The sequence below is a fragment of the Chiloscyllium plagiosum genome, chromosome 17 (genome assembly GCF_004010195.1).
Source record: "Chiloscyllium plagiosum isolate BGI_BamShark_2017 chromosome 17, ASM401019v2, whole genome shotgun sequence".
Taxonomy (NCBI): Eukaryota; Metazoa; Chordata; class Chondrichthyes; order Orectolobiformes; family Hemiscylliidae; genus Chiloscyllium; species Chiloscyllium plagiosum.
The window spans coordinates 53,811,020-53,832,458 of record NC_057726.1 but is presented as its reverse complement, the minus strand read 5'-3'; the positions used below and the strand labels follow the sequence as shown (position 1 = coordinate 53,832,458).

Sequence of the window (21,439 nt, the reverse complement as noted above, 5' to 3'; positions counted from 1 at the left end):
GGCATTTCCCTTTTACAAACTTATATAATAACCCTTGATGATCTGTTCAACCATGGGGATATTGCATTTGTAGAGAGCTAGTGACCGTTCTCTTTGTCTATCTTCCTGAGCCAGTCTTGTAGTTTGATTTTTCTAATATGTCTTGGTATTTCTTTGATTAGTTTCTCTTGCGATATGACCTCTTGCAACTTCCATTCATTACAGCTATCAAATCTGAGACCAACATACAAGTTTTCTTCTGCTTCCAGGTTTAATATTAATGGCCAAAATCAATTGGTGCATAAATTGGGACTTGTGCTTATGCATAATGGATCATAAGATACCTTGGAGTCAATGCAGCCTGTCACATTGTATTTAACAAGAAATGGCTTTACGGTTACATGAGAACCATGTGCATGTATTATCTTAATTCCAAAGAGATGTCATAACTGTTACAAAGCCAGGCTGCCTGATAACTTTAATTTGTTTTTTTAATGAAAGGTGAAACAATACAAACAAAATAATACATTCTAATTGATATATTTACAGCATGACCAGTTTGGCATGTATGCATTGTATAGCAAGAACAAGCCCAAATCTGATGCTCTACTAGCCAGTCTTGGAAACGTATTTTTCAAGGTAAGCATTTCACATAATCCACAACATTTTTTCAGTTAAACTGGCCTTAGAAAACCATTACAAACAACTATATTAACCAGTTTTAAATAAGGCCAGTGGGGTTGACGATGATCTTTTGAAATTTGTCAATTTAAAAAGTCATATTTGATGATGTTGCACTTATGACAAAGGCTTTGAAACGTGTTTATTTGCTATCTTATCTTTCTTTTAGTCGGCATTGATGTTAATTTATTATACTCCAGTTTCCTTGAAGGAAATTATTTGTTTGATGTCTTCTCAACATACTGGTTTACTTCTGCTTTTTCTATTCTTTTAGCACAAGCAACTACAACTGGGTGATAAAATGAATCTAGCTTCTTACCTGTTGAAACCAATCCAACGGATGAGCAAATATGCCCTGTTATTGAAAGACTTGATCAAGGAGTGCAGTGAAATTCAGGAGCAAGAGCTCAACTACCTCAGAGCAGCAGAAGAAATGGTTAAATTTCAGCTTCAACATGGTAATGACTTGCTGGCTATGGATGCTATTAGGGATTGTGATGTAAGTCCACATTGATTCTTTGATTTCTTTGAAAATGGTACAAATGGAGTAAATAGTGACTGTTCATACTTAAGAGAGATTTTTATGAAGTTGCAGATGAAAGACTGTTGAATAAAAGTCGAAAATACCCAGATTGGAATAGAAACTAGGTAGGTGAGCACAATTTAAGCCAGTATTCAGAAAATGGTATTTCGGCCTTTATTGAGAGGGATTGAAGATAGAAGGTTTGGAATCATTCTGACTGCATAAATGATGGTAGGGTTACATATGGACAACAATGTGCAATTTTGAACTGTCTAGTAGAAGGGATATAAAAACCTTGAGTGGTCAACCTTGATTCACCAGGATGACACCAGGAATTTGGAATGGCTCAAACAACTAAAGCTATATTATCTCAAACTAAGATTTGATGTGAAGATTTTATTCTGGTTGTGCATCTTAAGTAGTTCATCACCTCTTCAATATTTCAGAAGGGGATTCCTAATATAATGATGTATGATGAAAAAAATTGATTTACGTAGCACCTTTCACAATGTCATAGCCTCCCCAGACAATAAAGTATTTTTGACGTATATTTACCTCAGTTGGCTAGATGGTTGAAATATAGTGCAGATTAACACCAGCAGCGTGCGTTGAATCTCTGTACTTAAAGTAGTTCTTAAAGAGTTATTTTCTTGCCTTGCCTTGCCTTGCTTTGTAGAGATATCATGGCTGAAGTTATGTTTATCAAGCAATGGGCAACAGGGACTCTACATAGAGGGCAAGTGTGGCTGTTTAGGAATCTCAATAAGTATTCAAATCTTTCAAGGTGTATGTTTTCGTCAGTGTCCATTAATACTTTAAATATTATTAGAAATGAGAATGGAAAGCTATTCTTTTTGCTGTCTAATTTCGAGTTAAATCTGTTAAGCCTTTTGGTAGTTAACAAGCAATGAAGTGTGATCTTGGGTAACTAAAAACTAAAAACAATTACAAACTAAAAGACAGTTTATTTCCACAAAAGATTATACATGTTTAGACATTAAAAATATTTTGAAATAACCTGGTTACAGGAAACTGATAAATTGGCATTACAAGTAATGTATTTAAATTTTATAAAAACAGGTGAACCTGAAGGAGCAAGGTCAATTGGTTCGTCAAGACGAGTTCATTATCTGGTTTGGACGCAAGAAATACCAGCGACATGTCTTTCTGTTTGAAGACCTCATTCTTTTCAGCAAACCCAAGCGGATTGAAGGTGGATTTGATGTTTATATCTACAAACATTCCTTTAAAGTAAGAAAATGAATATATTTCTTTCATATAAATGCAGTTTGTTACAAATGTGGTGTTTATAAGGTTACTAAATGTTGAGACTATGAGCTCTGTTTTGTATTATAGTTTGGGATGGTATCCTTAAATCTCTTTATCCTAAAGACGTTCTGTATCTTTAAATTTTTGGTAAACGGAGGAGGTTATTTGACATATACTAGACCATTTCTGACAGCCAACCTGGGTGATGTAATGATGAAAAATCAAGCTGTCTCTAATTATATTCCTGAGATGGAAGTGCTAGACATTTTCATCCGGGGACACTGGCAGCTGTTCTAAGTCCACATGAGAAGACTTCCAAGATGTAGATAGGTGTTCTCATATCAAGCTGTAGACAGTTGTGGTGGACTCTATTCCTTTTTACAGATGAAAAGGACTGGTGATCCAAGATAGTTATTTAACACTTCTAATTGGATCCAAAGTGAATGTGTTTCTTGTTGTCATGAATAAGAGTATAGGGGAAATGATTTTGAAATCAGACTGCAAGTTTCCCTGTCAATCCAGACATATTGCAGACGTAAAAGGCAGTTCCCGTTTTTGGTCTTGTGCAGTCTATAGATGACTGCGAGTTGAACAGCAAAAAAATAATGTTAGCTCCACCTGCCCTAAAACAAGGAAAATGCTGACTGTCATTTACCACCTGTAGGAGAAAGTGAGGTCTGCAGATGCTGGAGATCAGAGATGGAAATGTGTTGCTGGAAAAGCGCAGCAGGTCAGGCAGCATCTAGGGAACAGGAGAGTCGACGTTTCGGACATTAGCCCGAAGAAGGGCTAATGCCCGAAACGTCGATTCTCCTGTTCCCTAGATGCTGCCTGACCTGCTGCGCTTTTCCAGCAACACATTTCCATCTCATTTACCACCTGTAATATGGATGGAAGCTCATGCTCAGTTTGAAAATGGAGTCTGTGAGGAATTGGAGTTAATCCATGCTGAAAGATTTGCTTAGCTAGAGTTAAAGAGAGAGTCCCTGGGAAGTCTCTTGTAATTGAATATAGAATTGGAAAAGGAAAACAACATAAGCAAACCTTGGATGCTGTGAAATGTTTTGGATTGCTTCTAGGAGATTGGGCATCTGCATAAGAGACTGAGTAATGCAACAAAATTGGGGTTTTCAATTGTCATCAAAATTAGAAAGAGCTAACTTTGTTCAGTAGTTTAAAGCTACTAGCAGCAAGCTGGTGATGTTGTACAACAATAATGTCCTGTTTGCTAATAATTTAAATGGGAACTGAAACCTTTCTCAAACTGTTTCTTTTTTAAGATGAATATAGGTTATCAATAGCAACAAAAGTAGAAATTGCTGGAAAAGCTCAGCAGGTCTGGCAGCATATGTGGAGACATGGAGGAAGGGCCATTCGACCCAAAATGTTAATGATTCTGCCAGACCTGCTGAGCTTTTCCAGCAAAGTCTATTTTTGTTTTCGATTTACAGCATCCGCAGTTCTTTCGGTTTTGTTTTATAGATTATCAGTATAGTATTTAGTATATAATGCAATTAAAGCAATTGATAAACAATTGAATAGCATGCCACAAAGAATGTAGTTTGTTAAGAGAAATGATGTATCATTGGCCAAAAACTATATAAATTGAATATCAATAAATGTTGTGTAACGTTTTTTTCTTTCATAGACAGCTGATATAGGTTTAACAGAAACTAGTGGTGAGAGCAGTGTACGTTTTGAAATATGGTTTCGTCGACGGAAATCCAATGATACGTATGTTCTTCAAGCGAGTTCAGAAGAAGTAAAACACGCCTGGACAAAAGATATATCAAGTATCTTATGGCAGCAAGCGACCAGAAATAAAGGTAATAAATTTACAAAGGTTTGTTATTCTAGGTTAGTATTTTCATGATGAGCTTTGCCAATGTGTTTCTGTTTTGTCTGAATAATAGCATCTACAAACTTAGCTTACATTCATTCAGATACCTTTAGCATAATATTCCAAGGCACTTTTTAGAGCAAAGCTAGTAAGTAATTAACAGAAAGGTACAGATGTTGGAAATCTGAAATTAAAACATAATACACATTTCCAAGTAGAGGGTGTGCCAATTGTCATATTAGCTAAAGACATTCTGCTTTTTGCCCATGTTTGAAGTGAATACTGTTTCCTTTGCAATTTAATAAGGAAACAAATAATCATTTCAAGTTCCTGTTGTAAAATTAGTTTGCAGAGGGAAAGTTTGGCTCTGGGGAAGAGAAAGGTAAGGGGCTGAACACGATTACAGTCCTAATAGGTGCTGTTCCAAATCAATCTGCTATTTCTTTCCAGTGTCATCCCAAACCCCAGTCACTTCTTCCAAACATGAGTCTACGATGTATCTTTTCTAAAAACAGAATGTCTCTCCCAAGTTCACACCCATTAGTGACTTGCCTGGCTTTTTCACATCATGTCATTTTTAGTGCGACACTAGATGCCCACTATCAAGAGCCCCCCTCTTCTCACAACAGAATGACATTCCCAAATTTCCTGACAAAAATTTGATGTCAATAGTGAAGTAGCTGTTCAGAGGCCGGCATCCCATCACCAATCACCCTTTATTCACAACTGCATAGCCTTTGATAATAGCACTACCTCTCATTGAGTCAGGCATTCAGAACACATTCACCCTTTTATGTCAGGCAGGTCTCCCTGATTCGACCAGATTATCAGCCTTAATCGGGGAACTCATATTTTGGACGTGAGCTTGCAATAGGGACTAGAGATGTTACAGTTGTGAAAGCTGAATGGTCATAAAGTGAATGTTATGGGCTTTGAAGCCATCTGTGTATCAGACAGAAAATGGGTTTTGCACAGCCTGATCAGCCTAAAATGGGGACAAAGAGGAGTGGCAGTAGTCAACTATTTTACATTGAAAATATTGTTAACCTGAATAAAAGTGTTGAACTGATGTCGTTCATATCTACGACTTATTGTCACAGAAGGCTATTGAGGCTAGGTCATTGAGTATATGTAAGACTGAGATAGATAGGTTATTGAGTATCAAGGGGATCAAGGGTTCTCGAGAGAAGGCAGGAGAATAGGGTTGCGAAACTTATCAGCCATGATTGAATGGTGGAGCAGACTCAATGGGCTGAATGGCCTAATTTTTGTTCCTATGTTTTAAGGTCTTATGGTCTATATGATGAATATCTGTTTCAGAAGTACGAATGCAGGAAATGGTGTCTATGGGAATTGGTAACAAACCATTCTTGGACATCAAGCCAAGTGAGGCTGCAATCAATGATCGAGCCATCGATTATATTATGAAAGGCAGAGGTAAGTTTTCTGAATTAGTTTAGTGACATGGGTCCAATAATCTTAATAGAGAAAGAGGCGGGTTGCAAATTATACTAAACTGAACCTTAATACAACTTTCTGAAAATTCAGATCAATTCAATATGAATGCACAGTCTTAGTAAAAGATTGGAGAGAAAGCAACTATGAAGCAAAATCTCTATTATCGGTTATTAAAATCTATACCTGCTGTAGTGTTTTTTAACTGCATGTATATTTGGGTGTTGATAACTCTGAAGAGATTTCAACCTAGATATCAATACACTCATTTATCCAGTTTTTGCTTGTTCAACGAAAACTCAGTCTTCACTAAAGATTTCAAACAAATTATCTTGCTTTTAACTCCTTAAAGTATTATTTAAGCAATTGTATGATTTTTATTGGTAATTGTCCATTCTTCATACATTTGAGAATCTTGCACTTCTTACAGGAGCACGGACCAGAGCTTCAATTGCAGTCTCCTTATTCGATCACACTAACCCATTTAGAAGGACACAGAACATTTCAAGTAACGGCAGTCCTTCTGCTGGTTGTCCATCCTCATCCTCACTGTTGGGACCACTGAATCTCCATATGTATACTAACCAGGCATTGCTGTCAGGGGTGAATACTGAACGTCCGTTTGATGTCAACACTTGTATTGAGGAGGATGAACTGGAACATGAAACAAGCAGCCAACCCTCCATGAGTAAGTGTTACATCCTTAATAAACAGAAAATCCTTGCACATTTTTAAAATATTATTTGTTGACTTCAGTGGAAAATTAAGTTGGGTGGGATATAAAACCATGTAAGTGGTGAGATAGGTTGAAATTGACATCATTTAGAGCTGTAAAGTCAGCATCTCACTAATCCATTCAGTTTCCCACCTTCGGGATAAGTTAAAATTGCCCTCATTGTGTCTTTACTTTCAGAAATTCCTATGAATAATAACATGAAACCAAATAATAACATTGTATGTTAAACTCAATTCCTTTATTCTTCCTGTAGTTCTCACATGTGAGAGTATATACAGGTCGTCCTGCTATAACAGATTTCGTTAACTTGCATTTGCTATAACGCGATTGACAAATTATGAATGCTATTTGGATAATACAAACTTTCTACTGAATGGGTATAGCGATCTTATACAGCGTGACTTTCTATAGCGCAGGGTTGTAGAAGAGCACAACTGTTGCATTGTAGCAGAACGACCTGTACATGAACAGTCTTCCGAAATACACATTGTGCAGTGCAGTCAATATGTGATGGTCTTAGAATACTTTATTTCTTGGAAAAGATTGTGGCTTCTTTTGTCTACTGTTGAGATTGATTAACACAGTATGTAGGATATTGTCGGTGCAAAGCATGAGGTCTGAGTATATTAATGTTGACTGAAAAAAGGCAAAGATCTGCAGTTGCTGGAAACAAAAACAAAAATTGCTGGAAAAGCTCAGCAGGTCTGGCAGCATCTAAGGAGAGAAATCAGAGTTAGCTTTTGGGTCCAGTGACCCTTCTTCAGACTGTCCTGTCATCACATGGACTGCCACCACAAACAACCCATTGTCAGCTACTAATGGTCTTCGTTAGCAGCTGTTGATTCTCCCACACTGACCTTTACCCATTCTATCGTCTGCCTAGTTGCTGTTTTCTCTCTCTCTCTCTCCCTCCCTTCCCTCCCTTCAGGTTCTATCTCTACCTATTATTTGCTCCTCACTTCTACCGCCTCCCATCACCCCATCTTCAGAATATATACCAACCTATTCCTAGATGCTCCAAAGATGCTGCCAGACCTGTTGAGTTTTTCAAGCAATTTCTGTTGTTGTTTCTGATTTCTAGCATTCGCAGTTCTTTGGTTTGTTTTGTTTTATAAAAACAAATTTTGGTGAATCTCCTCTGTACCCTTTCCAGTGCAATCAAATCTTTCCTGTAGTGTGGTGACCAGAGCTGCATATAGTACTTCAACTGCGGCCTCACCAAGTTCTGTACATCCCAAACATGACCTCTTATAATCTGTGTCTCAACTGAATGTTTTTGCAAGTGTTCCAAATGCCTCCTTAACTACCCTATTAACCTGTCATGTCACCTTCAGGGTTCTGTGGAAAAGTATCCTAAGATCCCTGTGTTCCTCTGAGCTTCCTGGTGCCCTCCCTTTCATTTGGTACTCCCTTGTCTTGTTACTTCTTCCAAAGTGCATCACTTCACATTTGTCAGGGTTAAATTCCATCTGCCACTGATCTGCCCATTTGACCAAACCATTTATATCCTCCTATAACCTAAGACTTGCAAGTGACTTAGTAGTAGACAAGATAATGAAGAAGGCCTTTGGTATGCATGCCTCTATTGGTCAGTGCATTGAGGATAGGAGTTGGGAGGTCATGTTGCGGCTGTACAGAAGATTGGTTAGACCACTTTTGGGGTACTGCATTCAATTCTGCTCTCTCTATCCTAAGGAGGTTGTGAAATTTGAAGGGGTTCCGAAAAGATTTGCAAGGCTGTTGCCAGGGTTTGAGCTTTAGAGAAAGGCTGAATAGGCTGAGGCCATTACCCTGGAGCCTGTTTGTGTGGTGTATAACTATAACTCTATGACCTTCCTCCTCACTGTCAACTATCCGGCAAATCTTCGTGTCATCACAGATTTATCTATCTCCCCCTCAGTATTCTTGTCCACATCATTTATGAATGTCATGACTAATAAGGGACCCAGTCCTGATCCCTATGGAACACCACTGCACACCGGGCTGAAGTCACACAAATAGCCTTTCACCACCTTCTGCCTCTTGCTACGAAGCCAATTTGGATCCAACTTGCCAAGTTTCCTGGATCTCGTGAGGTTTGACCTTCTTTATCAGTTTCACATTTAGGAGTTTGCCAAAAGCTTTACTGAAATCCATATAACCTACATCAACTACACTATGCTCATCTACACAGTTAGTTACTCCTTGAAATATTCAATCAAATTCTTGAGGCACAACCTCCCTCTGACAAAGCTATGCTATCTCTGATCAAATGTTGCCTCTCTAAATGGAGATTAATCTTCCAATTCACTATTTTCTTCAATCTTTTTTCTACCACTCCATGTGAGACTCACTGGCCTATGGTTTCCTGCTCTATCTCTGCCATCTTTCTTGAAAAGTAGAACCACATTAGCTCTCCTCTAGCCCACGAACATCTCTGCTGTGGCTAGGAACAGTTTAAAACTTCGGGTCTTCTCTTGTCTCCCATAGCAAACTGTGATACAGCTCATCCAGATCTGGGGATATTTAAACACATCAATACCTCCAAAACAGAGGTCTCAGCTTTAGAGTCTCAGCTTATCTTTCTTATCTCAACTTCTCAAGAGACCAGTGATTAGAAACTACTTTGAGGTGATGGCTTTGAGTAATTTGATTGTGGTTGTATCTCTTTATTTCCAACCTTGCACTGATTGGAAAAATTTGGTTCTTGGCTAGCTGAAATGGAAGAGAAAAAATGAAAAGGAAAACTGATCAAGTACAGAATTGTGATGAGAGGAGTGGAGAAAGTCAGCACGTTTACATATCTGCAGATTGTCAGAAGAGATTGGGATGAGAGCAGAAGGCAGAATCAGAAGGTACCATCACCAGCAGTTTAGGTTCCACTACTCACCCCAGAGAACTTCAACATTGCCCTTCACCTGATGGCCAATGCTGCCTTTGTCATGGGTATCAAAACGTGAAGGCACAAATATGCTTCTGAAGTTATTGGCCTGCTGTTATGTGAAAGTTGTGGCAGCAAGAGAGAAGTTTGTAATTGTGTATCCTACAATCTGTTACATCCTATTGCTTTTCTGGTTGATTAGTTTGCCCCGGCCTGTGTGCAAGCTTGGAGATCTGGATGTCAATCTTGAAGCAGTGCTCAGTGTTTAGTGACAGAAGAGCTTTTGAATTGAATAGTTAACCATTGATTGATAGCGACTTACTAAGTATATGCTAGCGAAGTAAAGAATGGGGTCGAAAAGTGTGGCGCTGGAAAAGCACAGTATAGGTCAGGCAGCATTTGAGGAGCAGGAGAGTCAACATTTCAGGCATTGGCCCTTAATCACATCTAATGAAGGGTTTATGCCTGAAACATCAACTCTCCTGCTTCTCAGTTGCTGCCTGACCTGCTGTGCTTTTTCAGCACCAGAATTTTCAACTCTGATCTCCAGCATCTGTAGTCCTCACTTTCTCCAAGCAAAGAATGGTGCAATGGTTGAGGTTAACAGTGCAATTTATAGATATACATTTGAAGATGAGATTTCTCACCATTTTAGCTTGTGTCAGGTCTTCTGCATGGACCAAGATTTTTGTAACACTTTGTTCTCATTTCCTTCCAAACATATGTTGTGAATTGCCTCTGGCCAGCGCATCATAAACCCCTCAAACTGCAGCTGGATGATTTCTCTTTCCCTTTCCATCAAGATCTTTCGTGATTAGTCTGAGAACCTTGTTGCTCAGTATATTGCCTGTTCAGACATTGCTCATATCACAAATTAACTTTTGAATAATCACTGATCACTTCTCGCAGTTACAGTGCATTAATCCTTAACAGCTACAAGCAGCTTTTAAGAAGTCCTGGCCACTCAATATCATGGTCCATACTGGTATGGCAGCCAGTGAACACATAATAAAAGAGCACCAATGTAACATGTTACCTGTAATGCAATGAATAAATACAAAATACTCATGTACCCCATGCCAACACCTGTTTTCAAGGGTTGGTCAATTTATCCTCCAGGGAGTTATAGAGAATATCTTTGAGGAGAAAGTGAGGTCTGCAGATGCTGGAGATCAGAGCTGGAAATGTGTTGCTGGAAAAGAGTAGCAGGTCAGGCAGCATCCAGGGAACAGGAGAATCGACGTTTCGGGCATAAGCCCTTCTTCAGGAATTCAGGAATTCCTGAAGAAGGGCTTATGCCCGAAACGTCGATTCTCCTGTTCCCTGGATGCTGCCTGAACTGCTGCGCTTTTCCAGCAACACATTTCCAGTTATAGAGAATATCAGAGGTAGATAAACAAAATGTTAATCTGGGGTTATAGGATTTGGAGTCATACTAAATAAACTTTCTCTTCAAGGGACATCAAGGACATTTGCAACAGAGTGCAGAAGTAGGAGGATAAGACTGATAAATATCTGGCTGGAAAGATGGTGCAGGACAGAGGACTTTAGAGGCCTGGGACTCTGAGGAAAATAGCAGCTGGACAAACGCAGGCAGATTGAGACTGAATTCATCGCAAGTCATTTTTGCCAGTGCTTTACACTGACTTGTCAGTAGTTTGGGAACCAACAGAGAATTTAGACTTTGAATTACCCAAATGTATATATAAGTGAAGGGTGGGGCGGTGTCCTGGAATATATTCAGAAGAGAATACCAGAGTTCACAAAATGTTTGGAGATACAGTTGTCACTAGTGTGGAGAACAACAAGTTAATAGGTAAAGTCAGTGTGGGGGAGAAATAAATTAAGTTGAAAACAGAGTTTACATGCATGTATGTAAATGCACAGGCATAATGAATAAGGTTGAGGAGTTACAGATTCAAATTGCCATGTGGAATTATGATATTGTGTCAGTAACAGAGACCTGCCTCAAGGAAGGGCAAGACTGGATGTTTTATATTCCTCGGTATAAGTTGCTCAGGATCGATAGAAAAGAATGAATGGAAGCAATATTGGATAAGGAGAGCATTGTAGAGCTGGAGAAAGAGGATCTCTCGCAGGGGTGCAAGGAGGTGTTCTAGGATGAGTGGATTTGGATAGAGGTAAGGAATAAAAAGGTTACAATTATATTGTTTGGTGTAGTCTTTAGATCACCAACTACTGGAAGAATGTAGAGGAAAATATTCCTCGACAGAGGGCCGGTCAGGGATAATGTAGGGAACTTTTGTGTGGAATCTGAGCAGATAGGGGAAGCCCTAAATGAGTTTTTTGCTTTGGTTTTCACTAAGGAAAGGGATATTGTTGTGAATGAGAACTTTGAGGAGCTGGGAAACAGGCTTGAACAGATCAAGATTGATGAAGTTGATGTACTGAAAATTTTGGCAAATGTTAAGATTGACAAGACCCCAGCGCCAGATCAGATTTATCCTAGGTTGTTCCCGGAAGTGAGAAAGGAGGTTTCTAAGCTGCTGACAAAGATCTTTGCTTCCTCACTCTCCACGGGAGTCATACCGGAGGATTGGAGGAAGGCAAATGTTGTTCCTCTTTTCAGGAAGGAGAATAGGGAAATCCCTGGCAATTACAGACCAGACAATCTTGTGTCTGTGGTTTTGGAAAGAATTCAGAGGGATAGGATTTATGACTATTTAGAAAAGCATAGCGTGATTAGAGGCAGTCAGCATGGCTTTGTGAGGGGCAGGTCATGCCTCACAAATCTTATTGAGCTCTTTAAGGAGGTGATGAGACAGGTCAATGAAGGTTGAGCAGTGGATGTGGTGTACATAGACTTCAGCAAGGCATTTGATAAGGATCTCCATGGTAGGCTCATTCATAATGTCAGGTGATATGGGATACAGGGAGATTTGGCTAGCTGGATTCAGAATTGTTTGGCTGACAGAAGGAAGAGAGTGATTGTAGATGGAAAGTATTCTGCCTGGAGGTCAGTGGTGAGTGGTGTCCTGCAGGGCTCTGTTCTTGGGCCTCTGTTCTTTGTAGATTTTGTAAATGACTTGGATGAGGAGGTTGAGGGATGGGTTAGTAAATTTGCTGATGACACAAAGGTTGGAGGTGCCGTTGCTAGTATCAAAGGCTATTGCAGGCTGCAGCGTGACATAGACAGGATGCAGAGCTCGGCTGAGAAATGGCAGATGGAACTTAACCTGGATAAATGTGAAGTGATGCGCTTTGGAAGGTCGAACTTGAATGCTGAATATAGGATTAAAGACAGGATTATTGGCAGTGTGGAGGAACAGAGAGGTCTTGGTGTTCAAGTGCATTGATCCCTCAAAGTTGCCACCCTAAAAGTGGATAGGGTTGTTAAGAAAGCATATGGTGCGTTGGCTTTCATTGACAGGAAGATTGAGTTTAAGAGCTGCGAGGTTTTGCTGCAACTCTACAGGACTCTGGTGAGATCACACTTGGAATATTATGTTCAGTTCTGGTCGCCCCATTATAGGAAAGATACTGAGGCTTTGGAGAGGGTGCAAAGAAGGTTTACCAGGATGCTGCCTGGACTGGAGAGCTTGTCTTATGAAGAGAGGTTGACTAAGCTCGGATATTTCTCGCTGGAAATGAGGAAGAAGAGAGGTGACCTAATTGAGGTATAAAAGGTAATGAGAGGCATGGATAGAGTCGATAGCTAGAGACCTTTCCCCAAGGCAGGATTGACTGGCACGAGGGGTCATAGTTTTAAGATATTAGGAGGAAGGTATAGAGGAGACGTAGAGGTAGGTTCTTTACGCAGAGAGTTGTGAATGCATAGAATGCGTTACCAGCAGTAGTGGTGGAAGCAGACTCATTAGGGACATTTAAGCAACTGCTGGACATGCCCATGGACAGCAGTGAATTGAGGGGTGCGTAGGTTAGGTTATTTTAGATTAGGAATAATCCTCAGCACAACATCGTGGGTCGAAGGGCCTGTTTTGTGCTGTACTTTCCCATGTTCTATATCTGCAGATATGCAACATTTTAGAGTAGATGTATTGGGGGACTTTTAATTACCCAAATATATACTGGGATACTGATAACGTATGAGAACATAAGAAATAGGAACAGGAGTAGGCCATCTAGCCCATTAAACCTGCTCTGCCATTCAGTAAGATCATGGTTTGATCTTTTCGTAGGCTCTACTCCATTTATCCGCCTGCTCATCATAACCCTTAGTTCCTTTATTGTTCAAAAATCTATCTATCTTTGCCTTAAAAACATTCAATAAGGTAGCTTCACCTGTTTCACTGGGGATGGAATTCCATAGATTAACAACCCTTTGGGTGAAGAATTTCCTCCTCATCTCAGTCTTATATCCACTCCCCCTTATTTTGAAGCTATGCCCCCTAGTTCTAGTTTCATCCGCCAGTGGTAACTACCTCCCTGCTTCTGTTTTATCTATTCCTTTCATAATGTTGCATGTTTCTGTAAAATCCCCCCTCATTCTTCTAAATTCCAGTGAGTATCGACCCAATCTACTCAGTATCTCCTCATAAGCCAATCCTCCCAACTCCAGAATCAACCTAGTGAACCTTTCCAGTGCCGGTATATCCTTTCTCCAATGAGGAAATCAAAACTGTACACAGTTCTGCAGGTATGGCCTCACCAGTACCCTATACACTTGCAGCATTTCCCCTCTTTTTTTAAATTCCATTCCTCTAACAATGAAAGACAATGTTTCATTTGCTTTCTTAATTATCTGCTGCCCCTGCAAACTAACCTTTTGTAATTCATGCACAAGGACAACTATGTCCTTGGGCACAGCAATGTGCTGCAATTTTTCATCATTCAAATAATAGTTCATTTTACTGTTATTTAAACCAAAATGGATGACCTCACATTTACCTATATTGTATTCCATCTTTGCCCACCCACTTAGCCTATCTATATCCCTCCTTCAGACTTTCCAGTGTCCTCTGCACAGTTTGCTGTACCATTCACCTTAGTGTCATCTGCGAACTTTGACGCACTATGTTTGGTCCCCACCTCTAAATCATCTATGTAAATTGTAAACAATTGCAGACCACTAGCCTCTGATCGCCAATGAGAAAAATATCCATTAATCCCCAATCTTTGCTTTCTGTTAGTTAACCAATCTTCTGTCCATGTTAATACATTATCTGTAAAGCCATGTTACTAAGCAAGTGTTCCTAGAATGTACTCTGGAGAATTTCCTACAATATGAGTCTGATTCAACAAGAAAGCATGCATTGTTGGACTTGGTGCTTGGAAATGAGCTGGGCCAAGTGAATCGAGTCGAGGTGAGGAAGACAATGAACATTATATAATTAAGTTGAGGATGGCAGAGATGATATGAGGCAATCCAGAGCTAGAAAAATCAGTTGGCAGAGAGCTGACTTCATTTGGGGCAACAGCAGGGCTGGGCAGGATTGGAACAAGAAGTTGTTAAGGAAAAGGTTGACAGAGATTGGAGAAAAGGGCATGAGCAGTTGTTAAATGAATACTTTGCATTATCCTTACAAAAGAAGAGAATGCCGTTAGGCCATGGCCATAAGGAAGGAAACTCTGTTACGAGAAGGGTTCAAAATTATTATGGAATAAATCTTAGGTTGTTAGAACATAAATTTGACACAGTGCCAGGAACAGATGAGATGCATCCCAGGATTTTGAAGGACGTAAGGATAGAAATTGAGAGGAAACTGGCCTTAATCTTCAGCATTCTTGAACTTGGGGGAGATGCTAGTAGACTGGACAGTTGGAAAACATCATGGCCTTGAACAAGAAAAGTTCTAAGGATAATCTCAGCAATTATAGACCAGTTGGTTTAACTTTGGGGGAATGGAAGCTTTTAGTAACAATTTTTCAGGATTTAATCAGTAGTCACATAGATAAAGGTGGGTTAATTATGAAGAGTCAGAAAAGTTTTCTAAAGGGGAAATCATGTTTAACTAACTTTCTGGAGCTTTTTGAAATGAAGCAGAAGTTGTTATGAAGTACATGAAAATTTCCAGAAGCATTTGATACGGTGCCACACAACAGCTTTGTGAGGAAAGTAATAGGTTGGGTATAAAAGCGGTTTGATATAAAATTTGCTGAGTGATAAGAAACAGTGAATGGTCAATGGATTGTTTTGGGGCTGGAGGAAGGTTTGCAGTGGAGCTCCCTTGGTGTTGGTATGAGGACCCATGCTATTTTGGTGTATATTATCAATCTGGATCTTGGTGTACAGGAGATAATTTTAAAGACTGCAGATGATACAAAACTTGGAAAGATTGTAACCTGTGAGGAGGAATTCCAAAAGGACATTGACAAGTCCATAAAGTAGGCAGATTGGTGCAGATGAGGTTCAATGCAGAAAAATGTGAGGTGATACTTTAGTACAAAGAATATTGAATGACAATATAAAATAGGAGGTACAATTCAAAAGGATGTTCAGGAGCAGAGAAATCTGGGTCTGTATGTGCACAGATCATTGAAAGTAGCAGGTCAATTGGAGAGAGCAGTGCATACAGCATACATTTGCCTTGGCTTTATTAATTGGGGCATAGAGTACAAGATCAAGGAGGTGATGTTGCACGTGTGTAAGGTACTTGTTAGACCTCAGCTAAATATTTTGTACAGTTGTGGGTACCACATAATAGCAAAGATGTGAATACATTGGAGAAAGCATAGATGCAATTTGTAAGAATATTTCCAGAAATGAGAACCTTCAGTTATGAGGATTGATTGAAGAACTTGGGATTGTTTCCCTTGCACAGAAGAAGGCTGAGAAGAGATTCTATAGAGGTTTTCAAAATCACGAGTGGGCTGGATAGAATAGATAGGGAGAAGCTTTTTCTGCTTGTAGAAGGAATGAGAATGAGGTCTGAAGTGATGTACAAAGAAGCAAAAGTGATGTGAGAAGCTTTCTCACATAGTGAGTAGTTTCGGTATGAAATGCCCTATAGAAATGTGGTGGAGGCAAGTTCAGTTGCAGCATTCAAGAGGGTATTGGATGACAATTTAGATAGAAATAGTATGCTGGGTATGTGAAAAATCACAAGAGTGGCACTAGATAATGATGCTGATTTGAAGAGCTGCTGCAACCATAATGGGCCAAATGGCGTCCATCTGCACAGTAACACTTCTATGGCATATTCCCAATGAAAGCCTTAACCTGCAAGTGTTTAAGTAAAATATTCTTCATGCTTGATTACCAGAAAGCTTTGATTTGATCAATGTTCTTCCTATTCTTTTTCAGCAACTGAAAGCTCAGAATCTTCTTTTCACTGTATGTCTGCCAGTGGCTCTAGTGGATCTGATAGTGGCTGTGTCTCCAGTCTCCTCCTTGAAAACCTTTCAGAAGATACAGGATCTCCATCCGATATATCAGCCTCGTATTCTTTCCCAGGATCCAAGCACAGTTCTACTACCATCTCCCCACTGGAACACAAGCCTCATTTCTCTAACAGCCAGTATATTTCAGCGGTATGTATTGTATGTATGTGTAGCCTCTGGTCATACAGCTAATGCCATTTGTAGTTACTTTTTCAAGTTTTAGACATCTGCGAGCTCTGCAGATACAATCTATGGTGGATAATACAAAAACAGAACATGTTATAAATGTTCAGGTCCAGGAGCATTGTGCAAACAGATAACAGTTCATGTTTCAGGTCATTGAGTGACCTTTAATCAAAATTGAAAGAAATAAAAAATAATCAAGTTACACACAATGCAGAGCTGGGAAAGCAAGGATGGGCGGGAAATATTAGAAGAGCAGGTCTGTGCAAGGTGACAGAAGTGACTGAATTGGTAGGAGAATTGATGGTACAAGGTAAGAGATGGTAATAATACAAAGAAACAAAAGATGAGTCCAGACAAGTTAAAATGGCAGAAGCAAAAACATTACCAGTATCTGCTGTCCAAAAGATAGGAGCAGTAGTAATGATCTAAATTTATTGAGTCCAAAAGTTTGCAAAATTCCTGATCAATAAATGGGGTACTGTTCCAGTGAAGTTCAGCGAACAGCTTAGGAGGCTGAGAAGACCTGAGGTTCAGAGTTATGTGTGTGAACTGAATGGAGGTGTTCAGCAAAAGAGCATCTGTCCTGTGTTTGTATCTCATGTTGATAATAGAAGAACTGGAGGAAGTGGCAGTGTCTCTGAATGTCTGGCATGGTGCTGAAGGAATGCTAAGGCTGTGCTGTTTTTGAAAAGGGGAGAAAGGCCTAGTAATCACATGTCAATCAGCCTACCTTCAGTGGTGACATGTTAGTGCGAAAAACTTGAAGGATGGTATTGATCACAATTTTGAAACAGATTAACTAGGGAAAGTCAGCAGGTACTTAGAAAAGTAAGGTCACTCTGGCTAACACGATGGAATTTTCTGAGGATGTAACAAGGAAAATTGATGATGGAGTGTAATTGATGCAGCCTACACGAATTTCAGCAAGGATCTACATTGCAGACTGATCAGAAAGGTAAAAGTTCATGGAATCTAAGGAAAATTGAGAAATTGCATCCAAAATTGGCTATGGTTGGCAGGTTTCATTCTTTATAGGTTTAATACAAGACTTCTGCAGTACATTTGTCTCAGTAAGGGGTCATGTTCCACATTGTATTAATGTCATGGGGAGGATAGGGAATGTGTGTTAGCAAGTTTGAGAAGATTTGTAGCTCAGATTGAGATTCTGGATGTAGGTTTGCTTGCTGAGCTGGAAGGTTCATTTTCAGACGTTTCGTCACCATACTAGGTAACATCTTCAGTGAGCCTCCGGATGAAGCAGTGATGGTGTAGCCTGTTTTCTATTTGTATGTTTGGGTTTCCTTGGGTTGGTGATGTCATTTCCTATAGTGATGTAATTTCCTGTTCTTTTCTCCAGGGCGCCTGGTCAATGGGTTCCAAGTCAATCTGTTTGTTGGTAGAGTTCTAGTTGGAATGCCATGCTTCTAGGAATTCTCATGTGTGTCTCTATTTGGCCTGTCCTAGGAAGGATGTATTGTCCCAGTTGAAGTGGTGTCCTTCCTCATCTGTATGTAAGGATACTAGTGAGAGAGGGTCATGTCTTTTTATGGCTAGTTGATGATCGTGTATCTAGTGGCTAGTTTTCTACCTGTTTGTCCAATGTAGTATATGTTACAGTTCTTGCTAGGTATTTTGTAAATTACATTAGTTTTGCTTGTTGTCTGTATGGGGTCTTTCAATTTCATTAGCTGCTGTTTTAGTATGTTGGTGGGTTTGTGGGCTACCATGATGCAGTAGTCTGGCAGTCATTTTAGAGGTGTCTTTGATGTAGGGGAGAGTGGCTCGGGTTTCTGGACGTGTTTTGTCTGCTTGTTGGGGTTTGTTGCTGAAAAAACAAACCCAAACAAGCAGACAAAACATGTCCAGAAACACATCAGGCTCAATGAAGATGTTATCTAATATGGTGATGAAACATCTGAAAATGTGAACCTTCCAGCTCACTGAGCAAACCGGCATCTGGAATGTGTGTAATTTAGGGATTTAAGTAGAAAATTAGCGAACAAGATCTCTAACAGCCTCTGGATTACTACCAGTGTCATGTGCAAATGAGTACAGAAAAAGGAAGATAAGACAGAAAATTGAATGTGTTGAAAAATGGTGCAGAAGGGAGGGCTTTAGATTCATGGAACAGTGGGACTGGCTCTGAGGGCAGTGGTACCTGTAACAAACCAGAAAGGTTGAACCTGAACAGACTGGGACCAAGTTTCTTGCAGAGCATTTTACTATTGCAGTTGGGAAGGATTTGAACACCTCAGCAAGGATGTGAGAACCAGGAGACAATACTAGGAGGGTAGACAAAATGCTGGGAGAGCTAGAAAGCACTAACATAGAGAATGGTAAATAGATTGAGTTAGATTAAGTGGGAAAATAATGTAGACTAAATCAAGGATGTACCATATATAAGTGAAGCACAGAGAATAATAAATAAGATTGGGGAGTTACAAGCACAGTTTGCATTTTGGATCATGATTATGTGCTGATAATGGAGGCTTGCTTAAGGAAGAGATGTCAAATAATTGTGGTTACAAGGTGTTCAGAAAAAAATAAACAAAAAGAGGAGGGAGATTTTTAGATAAGGAGAGCATCGCAGTACCATAGAAAGAAGATGTTACTGAGTGTTCAAGGACAAAATTGGTTTGGCTAGAGCTAAAAAAAGAGAATTATGCAATTATGTTGCTCAATGTAATCTGTAGACCACTAACTAGTGGGAAGGATATAAAGGAACAAACCTGCAAAGAAATTACAGCAAGGTGTAAACATCATGTCTCAGTTACCTAGGAGACATTAATTACCCATGTGTCAACTGGGATAGGGATTAGTGTAAGGAGCTGAAGGGACAATGTTCCTAGATTGTGTCCAGGAAAACTTCCTACCCCAGTATATGTCCAGCCCATCAAGAAAGGAAGCACTGCTAGACCTAGTTCTTGGGAATGAAGTAGGCCAAGCAGGTGAAGTGAAAGTAGAGGAACATCTAAGGGAGTCTGATATTTGTATCATAAAGTTTAGGATATCATTGGTGAATTCAGAGTAACAATTTACACCTGGAAGCGTGGATTTTAATATGAGCTGGTCTGATTGACTAGGATCAAAGGATGGTGGAAGAAGCAGTTGAAGAATGGACTACCTTCAAAGAGGAGGTGATTTGGATGTGAACAAATGATATTCCTCCAAAGGGAAAGATAGGACAAAAGTGCAGAGTTCTCTGGCTGACAAGGGAAGTGGAAATTAAGTTAAAGAATAAAGAATGTGATTATGACAGGTATTTGGTAATAAAGACAGTTGAGATCAGATACTTCAGTTACAAGGAAATATTGGAGAAATTGGGGCTTCTTTTGTCAAGGGGAGAATTCTATGAGGAGGTTTGGTAGAAATTTTCAAAACCATGAAGGGTCTGGACAGAGCAGACAAGAAGAAACTGCTTCCATTCATAAACAGATTGAAAACCAGAGGACAGAATTTTGAAGTGTTTTGCAAAACAAGCAAAATACTACACAGTAAGTAGTTGGAACATAAAAAAATAGGAGCAGGAATAGGCCATCTGGCCCTTCCAGCCTGCTCTGCCATTCAATACGATCATGGCCGATCTTTTCATGGACTCTGCTCCACTAACCCGCCCTCTCACCACAACCCTTAATTCCTCTACTATTCAAAAAATTATCTATTTCACCTTTAATTATCTATCTCGCCTCAACTACGTCACTAGGCATGGAATTCCACAGATTCACATCCTCTAAGTGAAGAATTTCCTTCTCAATTTGGTCCTAAATCTGCTCCCCCACAATTTTGAGGTTATGCCCTCGTGTCTTAATTTCACCCACCAGTAGGAACATCCGTTCTACTTCTATCTTATCTATTTCCTTCGTAATTTTATATGTTTCTATAAGATTCCTCCCTCATTCTTCTAAATTCCAATGAATATAATCCCAATCTATTCAGTGTCTTCTCATACGCCAACCACCTCAACTCCAGAGTCAACTTGCTTTGTATCCCCTTTAATGCTAGTATATCCTTTCTCAAGTAAGGAAATCAAAACAGCATGCAGTACACCAGGTTTGGCTCACCAACACCTGATACAGCTGCACCATAACCTCCCTGCCTTTAAACTTACTCCCTTTAGCATTGAAGGACAAAATGCAATTTGCCTTCTTAATTATCTGTTGTACCTGCAGACTAGCCTTTTATTAATCATGCACAAGGACACCAAGGTCCCTCTACACAGCAACATGCTGCAATATTTTACCATTCAAATAATTCTATTATCAGTTAGAGTCTGAATGCACTACTTGGTAATGTGGTGAAGGCAGGTTCACTTGAGGCATTCAAGAGAACATTGAATGATTATTTAAATAAAAACGTGCAGAGTTACAGGGAAAAGGCAAGAAATTGGTACTCAGTTAAATGATCAGATTGGCAGTGCAAATAAGATGGGCTGAATGGCATCTTTCTGCACCACTACAATTCTGAAATACTGGTTAGAAAAACAGGTGGAGGAGTCAATCCTTGTTATATTTCTCCTCATAATTTAATTCTTGTCAGTTCAGCATTGTACCCAACACTAACGTGCTTTCTCTATTCTCTGGATAAACAATGTACTATCCAGTTCAAAAT

At 39.6% G+C, this 21,439-nt stretch overlaps 1 protein-coding gene across 4 annotated transcripts in view; it reads left to right on the top strand.

Moving 5' to 3' along the window:
• plekhg4 (pleckstrin homology domain containing, family G (with RhoGef domain) member 4) overlaps window positions 1-21,439 on the top strand; it is a 223,422-nt gene that overhangs the window by 198,051 nt on the left and 3,932 nt on the right. For all 4 annotated transcript variants that reach the window (XM_043707122.1, XM_043707121.1, XM_043707119.1 and 1 more), the window contains exons 16-22: window positions 529-618; window positions 935-1,159; window positions 2,264-2,434; window positions 4,101-4,278; window positions 5,613-5,729; window positions 6,178-6,435; window positions 16,569-16,795. In XM_043707122.1, coding sequence (XP_043563057.1) covers window positions 529-618; window positions 935-1,159; window positions 2,264-2,434; window positions 4,101-4,278; window positions 5,613-5,729; window positions 6,178-6,435; window positions 16,569-16,795 — 1,266 coding nt within the window. The remainder of the gene's footprint in view (window positions 1-528; window positions 619-934; window positions 1,160-2,263; window positions 2,435-4,100; window positions 4,279-5,612; window positions 5,730-6,177; window positions 6,436-16,568; window positions 16,796-21,439) is intronic.